General features: G+C 46.2%; 3 protein-coding genes across 3 annotated transcripts; 2 read left to right on the top strand and 1 right to left on the bottom strand.

Annotated features, from left to right (window-relative positions):
* Positions 1–7421: 7421 nt before the first annotated feature.
* On the top strand, positions 7422–8729 carry LOC109762860 (mitochondrial metalloendopeptidase OMA1-like). The gene is made up of 3 exons (XM_020321739.1): positions 7422–8042; positions 8161–8237; positions 8582–8729. Exons 1-3 carry the CDS (start codon positions 7422–7424, stop codon positions 8727–8729), a joined length of 846 nt encoding a protein of 281 aa, XP_020177328.1.
* Positions 8730–16089: 7360 nt separating this feature from the next.
* Positions 16090–16656, top strand: LOC141025679 (mitochondrial metalloendopeptidase OMA1-like). The gene has a single exon (XM_073501591.1). The coding sequence runs from the start codon at positions 16090–16092 to the stop codon at positions 16654–16656; it is 567 nt and encodes a 188-aa protein (XP_073357692.1).
* A 6639-nt stretch (positions 16657–23295) lies between these two features.
* On the bottom strand, positions 23296–24519 carry LOC109762859 (putative F-box/kelch-repeat protein At5g24040). The gene has a single exon (XM_020321738.1). It carries the CDS (start codon positions 24517–24519, stop codon positions 23296–23298), a length of 1224 nt encoding a protein of 407 aa, XP_020177327.1.
* Between the last annotated feature and the right edge of the window lie 1481 nt (positions 24520–26000).

Below are 26000 nucleotides of genomic sequence, written 5' to 3'. Positions count from 1 at the left end.
ATTACCATGAACAAAGAAATATAATAACAAGCACACTATCATCATTGCAATGACCACCACTACTCACCCTAGTATTACCTTGTGGCAATCCACATGTAGGTGAAGTAGAAGAAGTTGAGAAGGCAACACGGCCGGAAGTGGAGGGAGAACAATCATCCCCACAAAACATGGGCACGCCATATTTATCTTGAAGCTTTGTCCACAACTCATGAGCATCCCGGAACGGCATGAGTTGAAATATAACTACATTGCTCAAAGCATCGAAAAGCACATTAGAAACTTGAGCATTGAGATAAGAGTTTTTCTCATCCTCTAAAGATAATCTTTGGGGATCCTTTGGAGGAGGAAAACCCATATCTACAATTCGCTCCAAATTTGGGTCCATGACCCTAAAGAGATTAAGCATGCGAATTACCCAAACATCAAAATGTGTGCCATTGAAACTAAGAGTGTCAGAGAATCCTAATCCCCTAGTCGACATCTTTACTCTCTAAGCGGTAATTCCTAATGAAGAGAGATGAGGCTCTGATACCAATTGAAAGATCGAGGATGTCGCCTAGAGGGGGGTGAATAGGCGATTTAAAATAATTACGGTTTAGGATTGAACAAATGCGGAATAAATCTAGCGGTTAATTTGTCAAGCACAAAACCTACAACAACTAGGCTCACCTATGTGCACCAACAACTTATGCTAAGCAAGACAAACTACTAGGTGATAGCAAGATATATGACAAGAAACAATATGGCTATCATAAAGTAAAGTGCATAAGTAAAGAGCTCGGGTAAGAGATAACCGAGGCACGCGGAGACGACGATGTATCCCGAAGTTCACACCCTTGCGGATGCTAATCTCCGTTTGGAGCGGTGTGGAGGCACAATGCTCCCCAAGAAGCCACTAGGGCCACCGTAATCTCCTCACGTCCTCGCACAATGCAAGATGCCGTGATTCCACTAAGGGACCCTTGAGGGTGGTCACCGAACCCGTACAAATGGCAACCCTTGGGGGCGGTCACCGAACCCGTACACTTTGGCAACCCTTGGGGGCGGTCACCGGAACCCGTCAAATTGCTCGGGGCGATCTCCACAACCTAATTGGAGACCCCGACGCTTGCCCGGAGCTTTACACCACAATGATTGAGCTCCGAACACCACCAACCGTCTAGGGCGCCCAAGCACCCAAGAGGAACAAGCTCAAGGGTACCAAGCACCCAAGAGTAATAAGCTTCTCAACTTGTAACTTCCACGTATCACCGTGGAGAACTCAAACCGATGCACCAAATGCAATGGCAAGGGCACACTGAGTGCCCAAGTCCTTCTCTCTCAAATCCCACAGAAGCAACTAATGCTAGGGAGGAAAATGAGAGGAAGAACAAGAAGGAGAACACCAAGAACTCCAAGATCTAGATCCAAGGGGTTCCCCTCACATAGAGGAGAAAGTGATTGATGGAAATGTGGATCTAGATCTCCTCTCTCTTTTCCCTCAAAAACTAGCAAGAATCCATGGAGGGATTGAGAGTTAGCAAGCTCGAAGAAGGTCAACAATGGTGGAAGAACACGAGCTCAAAGGATAAGGTTCATTGGGGAAGAAGACCCCCTTTTAAAGGAGGGGAAAAATCCAACCGTTATGTGCTCAGCCCGCACACGAGCGGTACTACCGCTCCACGAGCGGTATTACCGCTCGGGCGGAAGAAGCAGGGAAATGGAGCAACAAAGCATGAACCTTGGGGCGGTAGTACCGCATATAAGCGGTACTACCGCTCACCCCAGCGGCACTACCGCTGGAGGAGCAGAACATGGGACCAAAAGAGGCAGGGCAGAGCAGAGTACAGTGGCAGTAATGCAGCAGCGGTAATACCGCTCCGGTCCGACCGGAGCGGTACTACCGCTTATAGGCGAAACTGCCGTGCCTTACTGCCGCGCGATTACTGCTGAACCCGACACAAAAAGAGTAGACCCAAAATCGAGGCGGTAGTAGAGCGGTACTGGAGCGGTACTACCGCTGAACGCTACAAGCGGTACTGCCGCTGCCACCGCGGTACTACCGCAGGGAGAAAAATAGAACTTCCATAACTTCTTCATATGAGCTCTGAATTGAGCAAACTCAAGCTTGTTGGAAACAAGACAACGAGTAGCATCAAAGCAGAGGCAGGGGAGGTATGCCTAACAGACATAACCTCCAACATCGAAAACATCATAGAATATGCATGTAAACTCCGTTTTTGATGAACTCGAGCTTTTCATGAAAATGACCATAAGCTCCAAATCTCACAAGGAGAAGAACCAAACAAGAACCAATAAAAAGATGCAAGGATGCAATGGTTTGAGCTCTCTACGAACGATACGATCAAGCTACTCATCGAGAGCCCCCCTTGATAGTACGACAATTGATCCTATAACCCAGTCTCCCACAACTACCATGAGACCGGTAAAATAGAAAACCTATCAAGGGCAAACCTTTGCCTTGCGCATAGTCCACTTGAGCTGGATGATGACGATCTTGACTCCCTCAAGCTGGACCACCTTTCTTGATTGTGTTGGCTCGGTGAAGACTAGTGGATTGCTCCCCCATACTCCACCATGGGTGAGCCACTCTTCGACACATCTTCACAAATCCATTGTCACCACAATGGACGGCAAGCTTCAAGCATAAGATCACTTTGATGATGCTCCACTTGAACTTGCACACGCAAACTTGGTGACGAACACCATTTGATGTCATCCTTCATGGGTTGTATAATATCTTCCTCTTGACGCAAGCCAATGGAAACATACCTAACCCCACATAGAACTCTCATGTAGACCACGGGTTAGTACACAAAGCATAAAGGACAATGCTTACCTTACCATGCGATCACGTGATCCCTCTCGGTACATCTTCTACGCTTTGTGTGTTGATCAACTTGATTCACTCTTTGACTTAGTCTTGATCAACCTTAAATCTTTCCAACTCTCTTCATTTGGATGATGTCTTGAAGGTAAACATGAATGATCACACACACTTCTTCTTCAAGACATGCTTGCAATAAGCTCAACACTCACAAGACCAATTTTTGGATAATTCCTTAATAGCACCTTGGTCATCACAAACTCTCCTTGAAACCAACAAATGGACCCCAAGAAAAGCCTATGGACAAACCCTTCAAATATAACTCAAGGAAACCATTAGTCCATAGAGATTGTCACCAATTACCAAAACCAAACATGGGGGCACTGCATGTTCTTTCAATCTCCCCCATTTTGGTAATTGATGACAATCACTTTCAAGAGAGTTTATATAAGGAATTATGCATCACCATGCAATGCAACAACCAATAATGCATGCGTATGAGATGCAAATGCTTAGGAACAAAACCAAAGCAAGGAGAAAACTCTGAAGACTTCTCCACAAAACTCTCTGAAACTTCTCCCCCATTGGCATCGATTGCCAAAATGGGCGAAAAGCTAAGAAGACCAATATAAAAGGTGTTCCTCCAAACTTTGTGTATTTCTCAACAAGAGAGTGGAATGCAATACACATATCCAAAGGTAATACTTGGAGGAATACCAACTATACTGAGGCACCAAGATTGCTAAAGAATGATATGCCACAAGGACATAACAAAGAGAGACACAAGCAATCAAAAGATACCAATTGAAGCAAGCTATCAAAATATACCAATTGAACCAACTAGACCAATGATCCTACGTGCCAGAAGAATAAAAATATTATGATATGAGCAGAGGAGTGTTCTAAAAAAACTAGAGAAGCTCCCCATGATTTGTGCGCATCAAGACTTTTTGTATTTGGATACAAAGTGCACAAAATAGGATCATAGCTCCCCCAAAATCAATAGAAACTTATAACAAGTGCAAATGAGCATATAGGAAACTAAGCCTAGTACTTGAAACAAACACATGGTTGAGCAACAAGTAAAAGAGGCAACTTATGAATGGGCTCAACCAAAATGATGTGTGTGATTATAGCCATGCAGCGTCACAACTTAGCTACCTAGAGATACCTAGAGAGGCAACTTAAGAATGGGCTCCTTGATCTTTCACATGCAATCCTAGAGATACCTACTCCTAGAAGGAAGGCCAACCAGAATGGCTATAATCACGCTGCATGGATGACCACCCGGAGACGGGGGGCTCCACAAACATTGGGTTTCAAATAAGAGAAAAGAGACTACTTATGTCCATCAACATCAAACAAGAGAAGGCTTGAACATTAGAAAGAACAATTGAGCGTAATCCACCTTGTCTATTTCTGACATGATAAAAGAAAGCAAGCCAATTTGCTATAGGAAACAGAGGGTGTACATCATTCTTAGACCATGAAGGCCATTATATTGCGAAAGCAAGCATGCAGCAACTAACTTGGCACTGGAATGACAAGCAGCAAACAAATTCCTATGCTCTGTCACAACTTAGCTCCCCCCGTCTCCGGGTGGTCATCCATGCAGCGTGATTATAGCCATTCTGGTTGGCCTTTCTTCTAGGAGTAGGTATCTCTAGGATTGCATGCAGCAGCATCCAGCTCGGATGGGGTGATTTATTGGCTGCATGCATGCTTGGAGCAGTTAGTATTACGGAGGGAGACGGGTAGCCTAGCATTGCAGGATTATTGTTAAACGATGTGCCCGAGCCACTCCATTCCCTTTCATTCATGCAAATGAAATGAAATGAATGCGCGCCTAGGGATGCCCATCAAGTAGCCACGGACGGTCCGGCTTGCGCCACATCACCGATCCGTGGCACGGCCTTTGCCTTTGGCCTTGGACCCCACCTTGTTATGTAGCTGGCCTCCAGCAGGCCACCATGTCTATCTATATATACAAGGAGTAGTGATGCATCCGTGTGCGGGATACACGTGTGACTTATGACTTGGGACTTGGGCGTCAGGCGGCGAGGAGCTTCTTGATCAAGATGGAAGACGTTCGTTGAGAACGGATCGTCCCTCCCTTGCGGGCGAGGCGGCGGCACCTGCACCGGCGGAGGAGCAGCCCATCCGCCGTCTCCTTCCTCGCAACCTATTTTGGTACATGGGAGACTTCCTCGTCGACAAGGCAGGCAGAGCAAATTAAGGCAAGAGCTCCATGTCTCTCCTGCCTCCGATCCAGCCCCCTGGATCCGTGCTCGAAACCAACCGTGGCTTGTTGGATCTGCGAATGGATTTAGATTAGAAAATATATTTCTCAACTCAATCAAGTGGATGAATCAACTTGACGCGCGCGCGTGCGTGCAGGCCCCCATTTGAGTGAGGGTCTTTTTTTTTTGGTTTGGTTTGGTGTACGTACGCGCGGGCAGAACGACTTCGGCGTGAGTTGATTCCACGCGCACGCGCAACAAGTGGATCCATCCATCAAACGCCGCGCAGCCGCCAGTCTGAGGAGCTCGCGCTCCGTCTTCTCCCGGCGCAGCCTCAGCCGGCGCGTCCCAGGGTCCTAGACTCGGTCCTAGGGCTCTTCTCCGGCCACGCCAAGCCTGTCGCCGCCTCTCAAACCACCGCGCGGGCACAGCCCCAAGAAGCAGGGCTCTTCTTCCCGTGGGGCTTGATCTTCTTTTTCTCACCTGCGACTGTGAGAAGGTGCCGTGCACCAACCGCGCCCACTGGGTCTTCCACTCGCCGTCGTGTCACGCCTTGTTGGGGAACATCATGTTCGAGAAGATCGAGGAGAAACGCGGGCCCGCCATCCTTGGCCTGTCTGACCCCAACACCGTCCGCGTCCGGCAAATCGCCTCTGATATTATCCGTACAGCCCACGACCTCTTCCCCCGCGGCGACGATGACCACGACGATAAGCAGGAGACGACGGAGCGCCATGACTTCAAGTGGGAGGTGGTCATCGTCAATGATGACAAAGCTAAGGCGTACAGCTTGCCCAATGGCAAGATTGTAGTCTACACGGGATTGCCCGAACCACAGGTTTGGAAAGAAATATTAGATCGGGAATGGATCAGCAAGAATCGAGGGAAGGAGATCTGGAATGGAGCAGAAACGATGCGACTTTGTTTTTTGAACACTGAAACAATTGAGACTTTGAGAGAAAGTGGAGGGAAAACCGGTCGAACGGGATGTTTTTAGTGGAAGGAAGAATAAACCGGTGGGAGGGGGTGGTGGGAGGTGAGGCGAAAGAAAACCGCGGGCACCGGCCTACCAACTCCTTCATTAGGAGTAGAGATGAGCTTTAATCCTAGATGTGTGCATTATTTCGTTTCATGTAAAAACGGTTACTACTTAACTTTGTGTTCAACACATTCCAGCGAAAATCATCAAAAATTGGATGTAAAAGCATGTACAACTTTATTATAGGATCAGCACATTATGGTAATACTTTTACTAGAAATACATATCAATTTTGAAGGATTAAAATTATTTTTCATACTAATGAGGTCGAGTCTCCTGGGGTAGAAGCTTTCTCATACTGATCAGAGCTAACCTATACAAAATCAGGGCAAGGCGAAATCAACTAGATGCCAACATGAGATTCTAGGAAAACATACTAGATTACTTGTCAAACTGAACTATTACTGATAAAATAATACATACATTTGCCTAAGCAAATAATACATACCATAAGCAAATTTACAAACTTCACAAGATTGCCCAAACGGTAAATTTAATACCTAGCACTAGCTATACATTTGCCTCGCAGGCTCGCAAAAAAAAAACTAGCCAGGCTGAAAGAAAGTATAAATCATGTCCATGTAAACCAGGACGTCCTGAATTTATGACTCAACAAATAATACTATCTAGCTGAACATTTGAGAGAACCAAGCCAACCAACGAGACACTATTTCACCAACCACACGGTCATTGCCTTAAGATGCAAACATGAGTAAAGAAATTCCTGTCACCTTCAAAGTGAGCACACGTCCCAAAAATCTATAACCTACTAATGCCTAAAACAATCCACACGCGTGGATCCAGTGATCCCCTTCACCTCCGACAACCGAGGTTACCGGCGGAGGGGAGTTGTCGGAGGACGGCGGCGGAAGGAAGCTCTCTTAGGGTGGCAGGCGAGATCGTCTTTCTTTGTTCCCATAGAAGATAGAAAACGATATACAGTATGCGGGCTAGACACGCACTTGGGCAACGGCGAGTTGTGAAGACGAGGCAGCAAGAGGAGCACGTACGGACACATGAGTTTTCCTTTTTTTCATACAAAAAGCACAGATAATAAGGGAAGGGTTGACCGCAACAACGCCGTACGTGTGGATCACCGATTGATCGTGCGGCCGTAGGTAACTGTTTTGGACGCACGCGCAGGAGCAACAGCCCAAATATTACTTGGCACGTACGCGGTACGCATGCAAAACGATAGGGAAAATCGAGTATATATACTTCGTACGTGCATCATCCGCACGGCCTGTAATCAAGCACCGCACCTCATCCTCCGGCCGGCGGCGTATCCATAGGTCGGTCAAACGACGGCGCCGCCATGAACTTCCTGAAAAACTCGCGCTCCGTCTTCTCCCGGCTCAAGACTGTCCGGCGATACTCAAACCTGGCGCAGCCTCAGCCGGCGCGTCCCAGGGTCCTAGACTCGGTCCGAGGGCTCTTCTCCGGCCACGCCAAGCCTGTCGCCGCCTCTCAAACCGCCGCGCAGGCACAGCCCCAAGAAGCAGGGCTCTTCTTCCCGTGGGGCTTGATCTTCTTTTTCCTCACCTGCAACCGCGAGAAGGTGCCGTGCACCAACCGCGCCCACTGGGTCTTCCTCTCGCCGTCGTGTCACGCCTTGATGGGGAACATCATGTTCGAGAAGATCGAGGAGAAACGCGGGCCGGCCATCCTTGGCCCGTCTGACCCCAACACCGTCCGTGTCCGGCAAATCGCCTCCGGTATTATCCGCGCAGCCCATGACCTCTTCCCCCGCGGCGACGATGACCACGATGATAAGCAGGAGACGCCGGAGCGCCATGACTTCAAGTGGGAGGTGGTCATCGTCAATGATGGCAAAGCTAAGGCGTACAGCTTGCCCAATGGTAAGATTGTAGTCTACACGGGATTGCTGAACTGCCTAAAGACCGATGCTGAAATTGCCGCCCTTATTGCACATGAGGTAGATTTTCCCTTGTTGCCTGTTTTTTTATTGAAAGATCCATTAATCATTGCTTGATTTTGGTAGCCCTCAAGTGGAACGGATGGAATTATTTATGCCTTTTTTTTCTTATTATTAGGCCGGACACGTTGTTGCAAACCATGACATGGAGTTCTCAAGGATCCTTCCGTTCTTTGACACACTAGCCCCGCAAAGGTATTATAATTAACCTTTCACAATTTTACGTATGCTGAATATTTAATTAGTTAATACTCACTCCGTCTTAAAATAAGTGACTCAACTTTGTACTAAAACTAGTACAAAGTTGACTCACTTATTTTGGGACGGAGGGAGTACATGTTTTCTACTTTAAAAGAAGCAATTACATTTTCCATCCCTTTATTGCAAAAAGGAACATGTAAGCAATTACATTCATTATGGACATTGAAACTTGCTAGTTTGCCAGATCCTGTTTGCTACATGTATGCAAGTATATTTCATGTTAGAGGCTATATAGTATATACCGGGTCTCATGCGTGTTTTACCTGTATACAATGTAGGAATGAGATGGAGGCGGATCTCATCGGGCTGAAGCTACTTGCAGCCGCTGGTTTTGATACACACGTAGCCCATGGGGTCTATGAGACGTTCGGGCAGATCGGAGGAAACTGGTGGTCCCGATTTCATCCTTGGTGTAAGAAAGAATAACTGTTTTTCATCGGGAGGCAAGGTCATGGAGGAGGCGCTGAAACTGTACAAGCAAATTTGTGCCGGAAGAGACGTCGACTGAAATATTAATTTTAGAATAACTTCATAAACAATATTTATTTCATCGGTGGCAAGTTTTCCAATATTAATTTTCGAGTAACTTTGTAAACAAAATTTATGACATTTAATTCGTTGGCTTGCTACGTGAACAATGAATAATTTTTTTTGTTTTTACAGAACAAAATTGTTATTATATACTAGGTATTTATGCGTGCGTTACTACAGGATATAAATATTCTTTTTTTAACACTATACTCCCTCCGTCCTTTAAAAAGTGTACTTTCAACTTTGTTGGAGGGTCAAACTATCTCAAAGTTTGACTGAGTTTGTGCAAAAATATATCATTGTTTGTGAAACCAAATAGGTATATGATGAAAATATATTTTATGATGAATCTAATGCTACTAATTTGATGGCATAAATGTTGGTATATTATCATATAAATATGGTCAAACATAAAAATGTTTGACTTTCCAACAAAGTTGGAAGTACACTTTTCAAAAGATGGAGGGAGTATAATGGAAGCCCCTCACATACACGGGCATATACTCACACCTATGAACACTCGCACGCATGCCCTACCCCTATGAGCACCTTCAAGAGACTGAGCCAGCATATCATCTCGAGTTGTCATAGGAACATCTCCTTCCACTGAATATGCATCACAAAAAGGTCTAGAATGAATCCAGCAAAATGCGAGCACCAATGTGATGGATGTCATGGAGCCCCTTCCCCAGGAGACTGTCGGGTGCGAGCTGGACATGGAGGTGGCGGCGGAGATCGACGAGCACCAGCCGTAGTAGTACTCTTTTTTTTTGTTTAATTAATTAAGAGCATCGGTCTTTAATTTGTTAGAGTAATGTTTAGGTCAGCTAACTCTGTTTAATTGCTGAACTTGCTTGATTAAGAAGTGTGGGTGTGTTGTAGTCTCCTTTGTGTACCCAAATTATGCAATGACGTGGATGACCACTGTAACCATGGAAATTCGAACCAAAACTTTTGACGTTCAAACTCATCACACACGGGTTAAGCTAGCTGAATCGTTTGTGATGTCCACATATCGTACACAGTTCTGAATAAGGGACCGTGTCTGATAACACTTTGCGCGCCAGTTTTTTGGCTGAAGCGATTCTAAATTTTCGGCTTCCGCGGAAATATCTACCTCCCCGCCCCCTCCCCCTTACCAAAAGCCACATTCCCCCCTCTTTCCGCCTTCGTTTTCAAGTTGAAACCTTCACTCCTTGCTTGCAGCGCCGCCTCCTCGTCGGCGACCCTCCTTCACGCTGCTCGGCCTTGTCTATCCAGGCAGGTAATCCACACCCGACCCTCATCCTCCTCCTCCTCCTTCCACATCCCACATGCCCCGACCGCCGGCGCGAGCGCGACACCTTCCACCCAAATCATCGACCCCTCCACCAAATAAGCGCCGGCCTAAGCCATGGTGCACGCAGTATAGCCAGGATCTCAAGGAGCATTTGGCAGCGGAGAAGCAAATCGCGGCCGCATGCGCGGATGAGGTCGCGATGGCTGCCATTCGTGCCAACCCCCAGATCTTGGAGGAGCACCTTGCCATTTGCTAGCTACGCCGGTTAAGCATGCTCGGTTTACCCGTTGCGTGTGCTGCACCTGCCTTTCCTTCACACATTCTAGTGAATTGTGCTATCTAATTTTACCATGCAATCTGTTGCTCTAGTGTATATGTTGTATATGTCATGCAGTGTCGTGCTCACTTATTAACCGTTTTGTTAATTAGTTGTCATCTTCAGTTAACTATTTGGTTCAATTATGCAAATATGATGTCTAATTCTTCAGGCTGCAATTTTGTATTGTCTTTCATGTGAGAAATAAATCGAATTTATCTTTACAAAATACATGAGAAACGAATACAATTGCTATATTTCCAAGTTGTCAAGCATGCTTGGTTTGGTTATACATTGTGCAATGTGATGCTCAGTGAATGTTTGGTTCATTTGTGTTGTGGTGTTTAGTTAAATGTTTGGTTCAATTCTGCAATGCGATGTTCAATAGTTATGGGTGCATTCTGTTATTATATACTATATGAGGAATAAATTGAATTTGGCTGTGAATTTGGCTGTAGTAAATACATGAGAAACAAATACAATTGGTACAATTGGTTGTAGTTAACTATTTGGTTAACTGTCTGATCTTTATTAGGAGTATGTTATATTATGCAATGTGGTGCTCAGTTAATATTTGGTTTATTTGTTGTGGTGTTTAGTTAACTGCTTGGTTCAATTCTGCAATGCGATGTCCAATTGTCACAGATAGAATTTTGTATTGTTGTGCATGTGAGGAATAAATCGAATTTGGCTGCACTTAATACATGAGAAACATATACAAGTGCTATATTTCCTAATTCTTAATCATGCTTGGTTTGGGTAAATGGGTTTTCCGTGTGGCTTCAATTAATCTGATGAGTCTGCAATGTGCTTATTTTTCATCAACATATTTTACTGATAGTATGCGAACCCTTACTTAAACTGATGACTAACTACCTTATATGTGTTGCAGGGAAACAATGGGAAGAACTGAGGTTTACAATCGAGGTTAGCACGTGCATGGTCCGTTCTCTAATAGCACATTATTGTGTAATTATAGGAACCATTCTAATATTTTGGTTTTTAACAATTTGCTCTTGCATATGTAGGTCTTGCTGTAAGAGGTTTTGACCCACTATTCGACCCTTTTTGCATATGGAAATGTTGTCCATGAATATCAATCAAATCAAGAAACTCAGAAAGATTGTTAGGATAAAGAAATTAGCGACAAAAAACAACAAAATCTTTGTCTGCACAATGAAGAAGACATCAGTTCACTACAAGATGGTACTAACTATTATACCTTGCCTTTTTTTTATTTCTTTGCCCCATTTTCAATATAGAGAAGATATTTATGCACATCCTTATTTTCAGGCCTTTTCAAAGCAGTTCACTGATGATTACCTCTCAAACCACCTTTATGGTCAGGAGGCGAGGAAGGTTTTCATACAACACCCACGGTTGAATATTGAAGAGTTCCTGAAGAGGATGAACGACGGAGGGTCAATCATCCACAGGCACTGGCCTAAAGTTGCAAAGACCTTCAACATGAATGAAGGCTCAATATTCGCCTTCCGCTTCAGTAATTTTTCAGATGAGATGCATCTGTCTATATACCGTCTATGATGCTAACTTCGAAAGGTTCTATATGTTGCATGTGAAACTTGCTGCTAACGCAGTTGTGTAATGAGGTAGCTGAATGCTGAAGCTATATCATATTGTACTCTGATGTATTTCAATTATGAAATTCTGGTTCCTTAATATGGAAATGAAATATATTATGTGCTTAATATAAAATGTCAATTAGATTAATAAATATATTATGAATAATCGGATAATTAGCCTGCTAATGGCGAATTAGCCTGCTAATTGGGTTTTGCTACTGCAAATGGTTGTTGAAAAAATACTGTGGGCGATGACCTCAGGCAACGCACAAAGTTTCTAGGAATAAACCGTGTTGGATCAATGAACAATCACATACGACTTTGTCTTGAAAACTGTTTGCGTTAGGCCATCTTGTGCAAACACTTACCACATAAAAACTATGTGTGATGGACAGCCTTTGCCACACAGTTTCTTCTACGGACCGTGTGTGATACATTCAATAACGCAAATGATTTAACGGGAAAAATTGTGTGTGATGTACCTGTGAACGGAAATGTTTTCCTTGGAGCGACTGTGTGGGATGTACATACGAACAGAAACGTTTAGCGGGGACTGACTATGTGGGAAGTACTTGCGACCGGAAACAATTTCGTCGTATAATTGTAATTTTTTAGCTCTACTGTACGTATTTCCGTATTTGAGCGCTCGCCGGTCGCACACGACCTCATTTTGCCGAGCGTGTGTGCCAGGAGGGCATATCCCCAACGGTTTCTGAGTCGTGTGGGAAGGACCCCCTATCGCCCACACTCACTTGGCGGCGGTTCCAAATGTCGTCGCGGAAAGGGGTTAAAAACCGTTTGTTTAGGACCGACGCGTACCAGTGACGGTTGCTTGATTGTAATCACCAACCATGAGTACTGAAGCTCATTGGTTCTCAAAAAAAATAATCCAGATGGTAACTTCAATCCAAAGATGGTGGCAATTTTGACAACAATACCATGGCAACAGCATTTATCACCGGATAATAGCTTTATGGCCGAAGAAAAATTTCTCAGAACATTACCCGAGTGAGATCTAGTTGCGAAGCCCGCGACTATTCGAAGCCAAGGTGAAAGCGGATTGTGAATCAGGGGTTTAGTCTAAGAAGATTTTTTGTTTTTTGTTTTACAAGCAGTTATCAGTTTGGTTTCCTGCCTGGAAGGTCGACCATGGAAGCCATTTTCTTGGTACGACAACTTATGAAGAGATACAGGGAGCAAAAGAAGGACTTGCATATGGTGTTCATTGACTTGGAGAAGGCCTATGACAAGATACCGAGGAATTTCATGTGGTGGGCCTTGGAGAAGCACAAAGTCCCAGCAAAGTACATTACCTCATCAAGGACATGTACGATAATGTTGTGACAAGTGTTCGAACAAGTGATGTCGACACTGATGACTTCCTGATTAAGGTAGGACTACATTAGGGGTCGGCTTTGAGCGCTTATCTTTTTGCCTTGTTGATGGATGAAGTCACAAGGGATATACAAGGAGATATCCCATGGTGTATGCTCTTTGCAGATGATGTGGTGCTAGTTGACGATAGTCGGGCGGGGGTAAATAGGAAGTTAGAGTTATGGAGATAAACTTTGGAATCGAAAGGGTTTAGGCTTAGTAGAACTAAAACCGAGTACATGATGTGCGATTTCCGTACTACTAGGTGTGAGGAGGAGGAAGTTAGCCTTGATGGGCAGGTGGTATCTCAGAAGGACACCTTTCGATATTTGGGGTCAATATTGCAGGAGGATGGGGGTATTGATGAAGATGTGAACCATCGAATCAAAGCCGGATGGATGAAGTGGCGCCAAGCTTCTGGCATTCTCTGTGACAAGAGAGTGCCACAAAAGCTAAGAGGCAAGTTCTACAGGACGGCTGTTCGACCCGCAATGTTGTATGGCGCTGAGTGTTTGCCGACTAAAAGGCGACTTGTTCAACAGTTAGGTGTGGCGGAGATGCGTATGTTGAGATAGACGTGTGGCCACACGAGGAAGGATAGAGTCCGGAATGATGATATACGAGATAGAGTTGGGGTAGCACCAATTAAAGAGAAGCTTGTCCAACATCGTCTGAGATGGTTTGGGCATATTTAGTGCAGGCCCCTAGAAGCTCCAGTGCATAGCGGACGGCTAAAGCGTGCGGAGAATGTCAAAAAAGGTCGTGGTAGACCGAATTTGACATGGGAGAAGTCCGTTAAGAGAGACCTGAAGGCTTGGAGTATCACCAAAAAACTAGCTATGTACAGGGGTGCGTGGAAGCTTGCTATCCATGTGCCAGAGCCATGAGTCGGTCGCGAGATCTTATGGGTTTCACCTCTAGCCTACCCCAATTTGTTTGGGACTAAAGGCTTTGTTGCTGTTGTTGTTGTTTTTTTGTTGTTGTTGTTGTTGTTGTTGTTGTTGTTGTTGTTTTACAAGCAGTTGTATTATACTTACATCATTATATGTACAATGCATGCATACAAATGCATAGCTCCAATTGGGACGCTTAAAAAAACTGCCCAGGGAACGTTCTCTCATTAGCATTTGCTTTGATTTTAGGGAGGTTCAAGTATAGACTCGCGTCACCATAAATTCCTAAATCCAATACTATATAATAAAACCCACGAGAGTTAGCTGCTTCCGCCATAACCATTGCTCTTTTTTCGAAAAGGATCAGCACAATTATAAAATTTCATCGAAAATACAAAGCATCTCAAATATAATAAATATTAAATAAAGATTTAGAGGCTATCGAACGACCACTACTACCGCCAGAACAAGCCGTCGACGCGCCGTTTTCGCCGCTCTCCTACCGGAGCCTTGTTAATCACAGCCAGGAATTTTTCGTCAATGTGCCCTCAAGGACCAGCGCCCTACAGCCACAGCCGTCGCCGTTGAACCCTTGTATAGATCTGAAGCACCTTACGTCAAATCTCTTCACATGACGAGAAACCCTAACCTCACTGCCGCAAAGAGACAACGGGATTCTAAGCCGGAATTCTGTCGACTAAGTCCAAACGGACGAAATTGAGGATGATCGAAGCATGGAAGACAAACCTGAAGAAGCGCCGCCATCCCTCGAGCATTGCAACTGCAAGGACTAAAAAAATCCTAACTTAAACTACTACCGGAGCAGAGACACCGGCATTCTTCTCCCAGCCATGGGCGCGAAAGCGGCAAGCAGAGAGGAGACGAATCCACGGGCTCACTGGTGAAGTCTGGTGGGAAAAGTTTGTCGTAGCCTCCTAGGGTTAGCACAGGAAACCACATGTAGTGTTCTATTCGTGTCTCAGTAAAATATAAGCATTGTTTACTCATGCACCGACTCATATAGTGTCCATTAAAGACTAGGTTTGTGGGCCTAATATTGACGAAGATTGCGTACACTTTATTATCAAGTATCGATGAGAATGTGGTATCTCATAGTTTCATCTTAAGACTAGCCACAATGAAGAGTAACATACACATATCCTTAGACTATGTTACTACCTTCATAGTGGGTAGTAACATAAGTGTTGTGTCATGCAAAGCTTCATTTATTAGGTTATAGACTCATATTGCACTGGGACATGTGATGTTATGGTAACTAGCTAAGTTACTCAAACTACCTCTTTCATCATTAACTCACTGCCACATGAGCAAATTTGCTGAGTTGGACTCGATGTTACTGCTGAAGTTACTCCCACTATGGCTAGTCTAACTAACACATATGAGTACTCAACACACATCGCACTTCAAACCTAAAATTTGATTATAATGTATTGGGCTTCGGGCAAGTGTGAGTTGTGGTCCCCGTAAAAAATATGTGAGAGTTGTGGGGACGAGGCACAAGAAAGACATGGATATTCGATTAATAACTCAATTTTAAGGAAGCGCTCGATCTAACGAGGGAAGGGGTGACCGCAGCAAAGCCGTTCGTGTGGATCATCGATTGATCGTGCGGCCGTAGGACGCACGTGCAACACCCCAATATTACTTGGCACGTACGCATGCAAAGCCCATAGGGTAAATTCGGGAATATATACTTCGTACGTCTTGGCCTCTCGTCTCATCAAGCGGCGCACCGCCATCCCCCGCCGGCGTATCCCTGGATTGATCAAACGCCGCCGCAGCCGCCAGCATGAACTTCCTGAGGAACTCGCGCTCCGCCTTCTCCCGGCGCCACCAGATCGCCCGCCGCCACTGCAGCAACTCCGTGCATCCCCCGGCAGCTCCATCATCAGGCACCAAACAAGCAGGGCTCCTCTTCTCCGGCGCCGCGTTGTTCTTTGTCAGCACCTGCCACCGCGAGAAGGTGCCCTACACCAACCGCGTCCACTGGGTCTTCCTCCCTCCGTCGGTTCACCCCAAGTTTGGGAACATTTTCTTCGACAAGATCAAGAAGAAACGTGGACACGCCATCCTTGGCCCGTCTGACCCCAACGCCGTCCGTGTCCGCCGCATCGCCTCTGATATCATCCGTGGAGTCCACGACGTCTTCCCCACCAAGAGCAGCCCCCGCGAAGAAGATGACGGTACGCCGCAGACGAGGCATCTCGATGACCTCGACTGGGAGGTGATCGTCATCAATAACGCCAAAGTTAAGGCGTACAGCTTCCCCAATGGTAAGATTGTGATCCACACGGGATTGCTCGACTGCCTAAAGACGGACGCTGAAATCGCCGCCCTTATTGCGCATGAGGTATAGGTTTTTATTTATCGCCTCGTTTTTTGTCATCATCAAGAAAGCGAGGACGGGATTCATCGATGCTTTCTTTTGTAGGCCGGACACATTGTTGCAAAGCATTACATGGAGGTTTCAAGGATCATTCCGCCTATTTGTGACCTACTGGCCGTGCAAAGGTATTATAATTAATTAACCTTCTGCACCTTGAAAGAAGCAATTACATTCTCTATCTCCTATTATTATTGCAAAAAGGAACTTTTTTTTTAGGGCCGGTTTGCCAACCCTACTAGCTCCATGTACGCACGTATATTTCATGTTACAGGCTCTATATATACCGGCCGGGTCTCATCTCTCATGTGTGCTTTAACTGTATACAATCTAGGAATGAGATGGAGGCAGACCTCATCGGACTGAAGCTACTGGCAGCCGCTGGTTTTGATAAACACGTAGCCCATGGCGTCTATGAGAAGTTCGGGGAGATCGGACGAGAGTGGGGGTTTCATCCTTGGTGTAAGAAAGAATAACGGTTTTTATCGGGAGGCAAGGTCATGAAGGATGCATGCGTTGGAATGGTGCAAGCAGGTTTGTGCCTGAAAAGTCGTTGAGCAAGGTTTTCCTTACGGTGGCAAGATCTCTCATATTAATTCGATGTCAGAGTAACTTTGTAAACAAAATTTGGAAGATTTAATACTTTGGTTGGCTGGCTGCATGGTCTTGCTTTCACAACATTGAAACAAAATTAGTGATCTAAAATGTCTTACATTAGTTTACAGAGGGATTATTTATTACTCCCTCTGTAAACAAATACAAGATGTTTTAAGGAGTATATGCTAGAATTGCTACTTGGTTGAGGGGCGCCTACAAGTGCTATATTTCTACTACTTAGGGCATGTCTGGGGATCGACCACTCGTGGTTGAGCCGGAGATTGAACAGCAGCTCGTCTCTTTGAACCCATCGGGAAGCGCCGGCTCGAGGTCTTTGAGGCAACGGACCTAGACATGAATGGCAGCGGCAGTGGTCATGGACCTCGAAGGAAGGTTGAGATTGTTTGCCTAGACTATTGGTCATGGACCTTGGAGGAAGGTTGAGGTTGTCTGCCTAGACTGCTTCTAGTCACTCTCCATTGATGGCCGTGTGGCTGGATCGGGAACTCGGGAAGAGTTCGTGTACTTTGTAAGCGAGCACAGACTCATAGTTTGTCACAGATAGCAAAAAAAGATTCCCTGGAGGAATGCACTAAATTTTATTTGCAAAAAGAAGAAAAAGATTTGTCATAGGTTATCATAGAGATTTTGTATGGTCATTTTATTCAAAAGGATTCAAATCTAACATAAAAATGCAGTAATCCGTCGGCAACAATGGCCTCCATACAATCCTCTGATGTCTGCAAGACAATACAAATTGGCAGGCCCACATTCAGAGAAAACCATGCACTGAATTTAGGTTGTAGAAATTCAGATCTCGACTGGGTCACCGGCTTCGCCCTCGGCCTTCTTAATAGCAAAACTTTAGCGACAGAGTAAACTCCGCCTCTGCAAATGAATAAACAGAAATGTATTATCATCCCAGAAGGGTGGATGCGCTGCATGATAGTAGGTAGGCAGTGAACATCAAAATCACATTCCCTCCTTGGAGGCATCATTCTTGGAGGTGTGCATTGGCTCGAGGGACTAGTGGAGTGTTTCAGCGGTGGAGCGGCGTTTCATGTCACGCATCGATGATGTGGAGTCTCGGCGGCATGGCGTAGCAGGTTCTTGGTGACGGAAGAGTGATGATGGACATGCGTAGGGAGGTGGCGTTGTCTGGCGCCGTGGTGGCGTCGACGACATGCCTGGCAATCGATACGTTAGTACCTGCTCTGCAGATGGATCGGTGGAAGACGGCGGCGGCGACTTCTGAGAGTGCGCCAGACCGGTGTGTGCCCCAGACCTAGAAATGCGGCTTGGTTGGGGTCTCCGGCTTTAGATGTTAGGCTTTGGTGCGAGGTCTGTTTGGTGTTTGGCTTGGACTATCAGTATCCCGTCATCAAGTGGATAGGACTAGCGACAGATATTGTCAAGATGGTGGCTTCAGTACTGATGTATTACTTTTTAAGGTCTTTGTGAATAATTAATAAAATGGTTGTATGCATCGTCGAGATGCAGAGGCCGGGGGTCATCCTCCTTTTCAAAAAAACTCAAAAGCACATGGGTCTCTGATTGTCCAATCTTAGTAGGTCACCTTGCACATGAGCCTGGCCTATGATGGCGGCGGCGGGCCTTCTCCCTCACGCGGTGGTGGCGATATCTCCGGGCGGCGGCGGCGCATGGTATGATGGAGATCCGGCGGCAAGGAGCGGCGGGATCCCTACGGCGTGCGTGACGGCGGTGTCCGCGGAGGCGCCCCTGTGGCGGCGGGCGGGATCGCGGGTCTTGTCTTGCCCAGATGGCCTTGGGTGGGCTGGCGGTTCCGGTGTGCATCTACAGGTGAGCGTGGTGGGCCTGGCGGCGCCGGCAGTAGGCACCGTGGTGGTGCCATGGCCGGTCAGGCGGCGGCGGTCTGGATCCATTTCATCCAGTCCCGGCAGAGATGGTGGCAGTCCGTGCACGAGATGCTTGAGGGAGCCTCTTCGAACAGATCTGGGTGAAAACCTGCTCTCGGCTAGATGCCAAGGCCGGCGGTGGCGGCACTGTGTGCTCGTTCCCTTCTTGAAGGCATCGTCGTGGAGAAGTTCAAGGCCACTCTATGCTACCTCCGGGGGAAACCCTAGATCAGTAGATCAGATGGCAGCGGCGCTATGGTGTCGTTTCCCTCTTGGGGGCGTCATTCGTGGTGGTGTACACGGGCCAAGGGACCAGTGGAAGGCTTCTTTGGTGGAGCGGTGCTTCAGCTTACGCATTGATGGCCGCGGATCTCGACGGCATGGCGCAGTGGAGACTTGGCGTCCGATGGGCGGAGATGGACTCGCGCGGGAGGAGGAAACTATCTGGCGTCATGGTGGCATCGATGGCAGAGAGACCTGGCAAGGTCGGTGCATCAGTTCTTCTCTGAGGATGGATCGATGGAAGATGGAGGTGACGGCCCTTGCAACGTGCGGTGCTCACTGGGACTGTGCCAGACCGGTGTGTGACTCCATCCAGGTAGTGGCTTGGATGGGGCATCCGGCTTTAGATGTTAGGCTTTGGTGTGATATCTGTTTGGTATTAGGCCCGGACATTCGGTACACCTTCATCAAGGGGATATGAGTAGCAACCGTGTTTCCAAGATGGTGGCTTCGGGTTTATTGATGTATCACCTTATATGGTCTTTGCGAATAATTAATAATATGGCTGCATGCATCGTCCAGATGCAGAGGCCAGGGTACATCCTTTTTTCAAAAAGAAAAACCTTGCACTCTCGTTGCTTCCCCCAAGTAAAGAAAACTTACACTCTTGCACTTTGACACTCTTAACCTTTCAATAAACGACTCTCAGTTTATGTGAAGCAGAAGTGTGGCTAGCTCATGCGTACGTATCAGTTTCTGTTGGAAAAGGAAATCTGTTCTTTGATAATACTACTATGTTAATTACACGCCTCCTCCTTCTCCATAAAAAAAAGCTTGGGTTTCTGCCTTCCGTCGGCGCCCCCGCAGGTCCGCCTCCTCTCCGGTGGCTCTAGGGCCATGGGGGCGCGGTGGATCTCGGCAAGAGCCGGTGGGAGGGCTCATTTTCTAGTCGTTTCTTTTAATTTTGCTAGGGTTTGTGTCCTGCTCAGGGAGACGAGATGGCGGTGGCTCCCTGAAGATGGAATAAAGGTCTCCCCGCCTAGCCCCCGTTCCGGCGGTGCGTCTAGCACTGTTGGAGGGCGTGTGGAGGTGTGTCTCCGGCGGATCTATCTTTGGTGGATTTGCTCGGATCTCGCCGTTGTTCGTCTACTTTCGTGTGTCTTCGCGTTGGATCCTTCTGATCTACGTTATTCTTCATCTGCGGCGGTTGCTGTTCTGGTGCGCTGGTCTTACGTGGCCTTAGCACGACGATTTCCCGACTGTCTACTACAACAAGTTGTGCCCGACTCCGGCGATGGAGGGGCGATGACGGCGGCGCGCCTTCGGCTAGCTTCAATGCTTGTAGTCGTCGCTAGGTGGTCTACGGATCTGGATGTAATCTCTATTACTTCTGGTATTCGTTGTACTGCCATGATTGAAGATGAATAGATCAAAAAATTTCTTGCAAAAAAAATACTACTATTTTATTTAGAAAATCATACGAGACCACGAGTCCACAACTGATCCTCCCTAAAGTTAATGTCCGGCAAAAGAGAAGAGTTTATCTTGAGCATTAGTTAGAGGCATCCAACATACTCCCTCTATTCATATATATAGGGCATAATGCATTTTTCAAGGCTAACTTTAACTATATGTTTTTTTTTCGAAAAGGGGGTTTACCCCGGTCTCTGTATCAGAAAGATGCATACGGCCATATTATTAAAATGCAAAAAGTTCAACCGAGGTCTCGTAGTCTCATACAATGGAACAAAAAGCTCAACAAGGAGCACGAAAGCACAAAAAGGGATAGCCACAACCGGCAGGCAAAGAACAGATAGGAAACTAAACACCTATCCTATTATATGACCGCCATCCAAGCCGGTTGAAGATAGCCCGAGCTACCGTCTCCCATCAGATAGAACCAGTAACCAAATGCTCCCTGGCCTCCGTCGGAGTGAGTAGCGACCACATACGGATGAGTGTAGTGGCCCGAAAGATAACCTGCAAGAAACTAATATTTGTTGTTCTGTTAAAAACCAAATCATTTCTGCAATTCCAGATTGCCCAGAGTAAAGCACATACTCCTACTCGGTTATGTCTCGCTGTTACTATGTCAATCCCATCTAGCCACGTCCCAAATAACGTGCTGATGGAATTCGGAGGCGTTATATTAAAAGATATGTGGATCTCCACAAAATCTTTGCCAAAGGGCAATCAAGAAAGAGGTGTCTGATTGATTCATCACTATCACAAAAACTACATCTTTTAGAGCCCGTCCAAACTTTAACTACATGTTAGAGCAATAATATACTACATGCAAGTTACACAAAGCATACCAGCAAATTATACATCTCATAGACTATTAATCTTATCAATAGCCAATGACGGTCTTTAAAAACACATTAGGCCCTATGTATATGGATGGAGGGAGTATACATGCTCCCAAATTCTAATTACTGACTGAATTGCATATCACTAACAATGTAAGGTTAGCTTGGGGGCAAAAGGTACCAGGTCAAGGACCATGGAGGGTGCGAGCGGCCTCGGTTGACACCGGATCCGACCGGTTGGCTCGCACGGCGGCAGCCGGTGGGAACGTATAGGCCCGGCGGTGGAGAGGCGGCGACGGAACCACGTGGGGATGAGCGGTAGCCTGCCGACGATCGAGAGTAGAATGGGAGCGGCCGCTAGGGTTTGGCCGGTTTAAATACCACATAGATTGCCAAGTACCTTTCATCGGGGATCTCGGCAAAAACTGCCCACCATCACGGGGCCGTCAGCTGCAAACAGTCGTGCCACGTGGCTCCTCTTTACCGGGTGCCTTCTACAGGGCTCTCGGCATACCATGCATAAGCCGAGTGCCTTTATGTTTGCCGAGTGTATACCGGCGGGGCTCAGCAGAACTTCCCATGTGTCGTGTCCTAGTGTGTGCCGAGACCCGTACTCGGCTTAGATGTCTTTTGCCATGATCCCATGTTCTCGTACTCGGCAAATACAAAAGAACTAGGTAACGGCAATTTTTCCAGTAGTGTGGGTGAGCTCTCACATCCCTCTCTTCTCTCTCCTTTGATATGTTGCAGATTTCTTCAAAGTCCAGGACCTCTGTATGCTGATTGCGCCCGTATACTATATACTCCAAATTTCTTCTGTATCGTGTATATGCCAATTGTTTCCTGTACTGTGTGCACAGCGATTGTGCTCTAGCACTAATATAAATTTTGGATTCATAATTGCAGCCTGTAATTAAGTTGCCACGAAACTATAACCAATGTCACAATCCTTATTTTAGTCAGGGCAATGAACTATTGAAAAACCTAAAACTAGACGCATTCAGTATTTGAGAAGGTAATTCCATCATTCAGTATCACTATTTGGAGTAGGTGCTACAGTTATAATGAAACAGCTGGATTCTTGTACTTGTGGCCTATATACACTAACTATTTTAAATACCTGATACTGCAGCTAAAGTATGAAGTCTCAAAAGAAAAAGAAACATAACATTAAGTTGTTCACCAGCAATGCACAAGGAAACCGGAAAGCACATAGATGATCGCACTGGTAGAAAGGACTTAAATTAATAGTTCAAGCACATATCTTGGTTTCTCCCTGCAGTCAGGTACTGAAGAAAAGCTCCAACACACGATGAAATGGCAGAAAAGAAGAAGCCAACAATTAACCTTCCCTAAACAGGAGTTCTCAGGATCCAATCGAAGTTTCTGAGATGCAACATGGAAGACGTCAGATCCTCACAGATCTTCCTCTCAAGTCTTAACAACATGTATATAACCTCCTTCAGAAACTTACATTGATCTATAGAAAACCCATTTATTCTTTGATCTTTTGTGTTTTGCAAATACATACAATTCTCGCTAAATATGAAAATGTCATTTTCTTCTCCCGTTGCGATGCACGTGCATGTTTGCTAGTGAATTACTGGTCAGTTTGGGGGCAAAGGGAACCAGGTCAAGGACCATGGACCGGCATGTGATACCGCTGTCTTGGCCAGCATCTCTGTCGGTAATGGCGCCACGGTCTGGTCTATGATTTTGTACACGCCGCAACAGAGATGATCGCCCTCGGCCTTTGTCAAACATGTAGGGTGAGTGCTGAGCTTAAGCTCTCTTACAAAGTAGACGCAGTCTTCCTGAGCTCCAACTCCAACCGCACAGCCATCAACAGAAGCTGGGAGCGAGAAAGAGCATTCTAGGCTGAGAAAAAGAGCACGCCCCTTCAACCTATCAACCTTCCTCCAACGTCCATGGCCGCAGTCCAAGTCCAGGTCCATTGCCTCGAAGACCTTGAGCCACCGAGTCCGGATTCGTTTATTAGAGACGCGGTCCACTTCGATCTCCCGTTCAACCATGAGCAGCCGGTCACCGGACACGACCAAGTAGTAATAGCGCTTGTAGACGCCGTCCGAGAAGCAATCTGTTGTGGTGCCTGGTATACAGCATTGGACGGATGGTTGGTGCTGCAGGCCCGACCTCAAGTCCAGGACATGGAGCTCCCGGTGCGCATCCGGCGAAGTCAAACAACCAGTGAGCAGATAGAGCTTGCCTTTGAAGAGTGCCATGCCATCCGGAATCAACGGAGACAGCTTAATGGAGCCTACTTGCGGCCGCGGCCCGCGGGTAAAGATGTGCAATCGGGAGTAGTTGCAGCTTGAAACGACGAACATGTTGTCCGAAACCACAATCTTGCGGATGTTGTACGGGATGAGGTAGAGGGGATTCAATCTTGTCACCTGAAACCAGAGGATGTCGTGGTCGACGTGTTGCGGGGTCGTCTCCCCGGTGAGAGGGTTCATGAGGGAGCAGCCGCCGTCGTCGTGCAAGAGGAAGAGCATGCCGCCGGTGGAGACACGCCTGGCCACATTGGCTGGGATGGCGGGCAGGAGGTGGACAACGCCACCGGGGAGGCTGAGGAAGGTGCCGTCGCGGAGGGCGAGCCATGGCAGCAGCGGGGGCAGGTCGCTCGCCGCGGAGCGCCACGGCCGGCACACGGCGCGGAGGCGGACGCAGTCGGCGTGGGATGGCACGCGCAGGACCACCAGCCGCAGCAACTCTGGCGGGAGGTCCGGCCATGGGCTGCCGGCCTCTTGCGGTGGTGGCGCGCAACTGCTTGACCCAGCGACTGCTATCGGGATTGGCGCCGCTGGCATGGCCGCCTGCTTCTTCTAGCACGCGTGGGACGCGTGGAGGGTTTCTATTTTTTAGTTTGTCTAATTCACATCTAGATGTTTTTTAAGGATATCACATCTAAACACCCACAAGTATATAATGTAGCAACAAGAAACAAAAAAAACTAAAACAAAAGAAATAGATCACAAACAGAGTGGACATCAACTTAGATGTGACATAACTATGTCACATCTAGATGTGTCCTAGATAGACCCTTTTTTTTTGCGGCAATGCGCGGAGGGTTTCCAAAGGTACGTGGATGGTGGGCGTGGGTTGTTTCGATCCGACAACCTATTTATTTAGTCCCAATTCTTATGGTAACTTATGATGGTTTATGGCGTATAAATCTTTCCCTTCCTAACTTATTGTTTTAGAAACCGCCATTCATATTGTAAAAACCAGTGAAGAAGAATGGAAAACAATGAAACCGAGAAAGAAACAAAGAAAACCGATGAAAACCAAAAAACACAAAGAAACCCGAAGAAAAAATAAAGAAAAGAAAAAACGACGGGGCGTCCCGGGCTGAGATGAGCCTGGGAGTGAACACTAAAGTCACTAGAAATAGTAAAAAAATTGCGGTGAAAGATCGTTGAGTTTGTGATGTCTGTGCAAAAATTGACAAATTTAGGGTCTATGAGAAAGTTTACTGTTTTGCATTGTTCAACCTGAATTTTTTTTTGGCTGACACCTACTCAGATGTCCGGATGAGCTGAAATTTTACACGGACATCACGCACTCAAGCATCTTTCATCACAATTTTTTTGGAATTTTTCGAATTTTTGTATTTTTTTATTTAATGTTCATAGGTTGTAGATGATCTTGGTAGCCGAATTGGATATTCGAGAAAAAACTAGTGAAAACTATGAAAGAAACAAAAGTACTAAAAAAATCGAAAAAAAGCGAAGGAAGAAGAAACCAGTGAACACCAATAAAGAACGAAGAAAACCGCTCAAAAAACAAGGAAAGAAAATCCGAGTATGAATCAAATAAAACTGAAGAAACAAAAGAATAACGAAAAAGAAAAGAATAACAAAAAAGAAGAGAAAACGAAGCGCACAAAGCCAACGAACGCAAGGAGAGATCAAGAAAACAAACAATAGAAAATGGGTCGACCCATTATTGTAGTGTGCATGGAAAAGCTCGTACATCTTGCTTTAATCGAGAAATAACTCCTGTACGCTAGTAGAAACAATGAGAGAAATAGGGAAATCATTTTTCTACATGGACAATATTGGGCCAATATGCAAGTCTTTGTGTTTCTACAATTTATTGTGGCCCGAGCCAACAGTCCACTTCTACCTCTATGACTTTTTTGTTTGCAAACAATTTATGTCAAATTTGATTACTTCTCCCTCTTTATGGTTCCTCTATGAGAAAATATAATACTGATGCACTAGGTATAATACTGACCGGAGCACCAGCCACAACAACTCTGGCAGGAGGTGCGGCCATGGGCTGCCGG

The sequence above is a fragment of the Aegilops tauschii genome, chromosome 6, assembly GCF_002575655.3.
Source record: "Aegilops tauschii subsp. strangulata cultivar AL8/78 chromosome 6, Aet v6.0, whole genome shotgun sequence".
Taxonomy (NCBI): domain Eukaryota; kingdom Viridiplantae; phylum Streptophyta; class Magnoliopsida; order Poales; family Poaceae; genus Aegilops; species Aegilops tauschii.
Note: the sequence above shows the minus strand (reverse complement) of the source record. Positions and strands in the feature narration are given on the sequence as shown.

Coding starts and splice junctions, on each gene's coding strand:
- LOC109762859 (XM_020321738.1), bottom strand. CDS start 24,519: ATGCCAGCGGCGCCAATCCCGATAGCAGTCGCTGGGTCAAGCAGTTGC.
- LOC141025679 (XM_073501591.1), top strand. CDS start 16,090: ATGAACTTCCTGAGGAACTCGCGCTCCGCCTTCTCCCGGCGCCACCAG.
- LOC109762860 (XM_020321739.1), top strand. CDS start 7,422: ATGAACTTCCTGAAAAACTCGCGCTCCGTCTTCTCCCGGCTCAAGACT. Junction 8,043..8,160: donor CCGCCCTTATTGCACATGAG/GTAGATTTTCCC, acceptor TCTTATTATTAG/GCCGGACACGTTGTTGCAAA. Junction 8,238..8,581: donor GACACACTAGCCCCGCAAAG/GTATTATAATTA, acceptor TATACAATGTAG/GAATGAGATGGAGGCGGATC.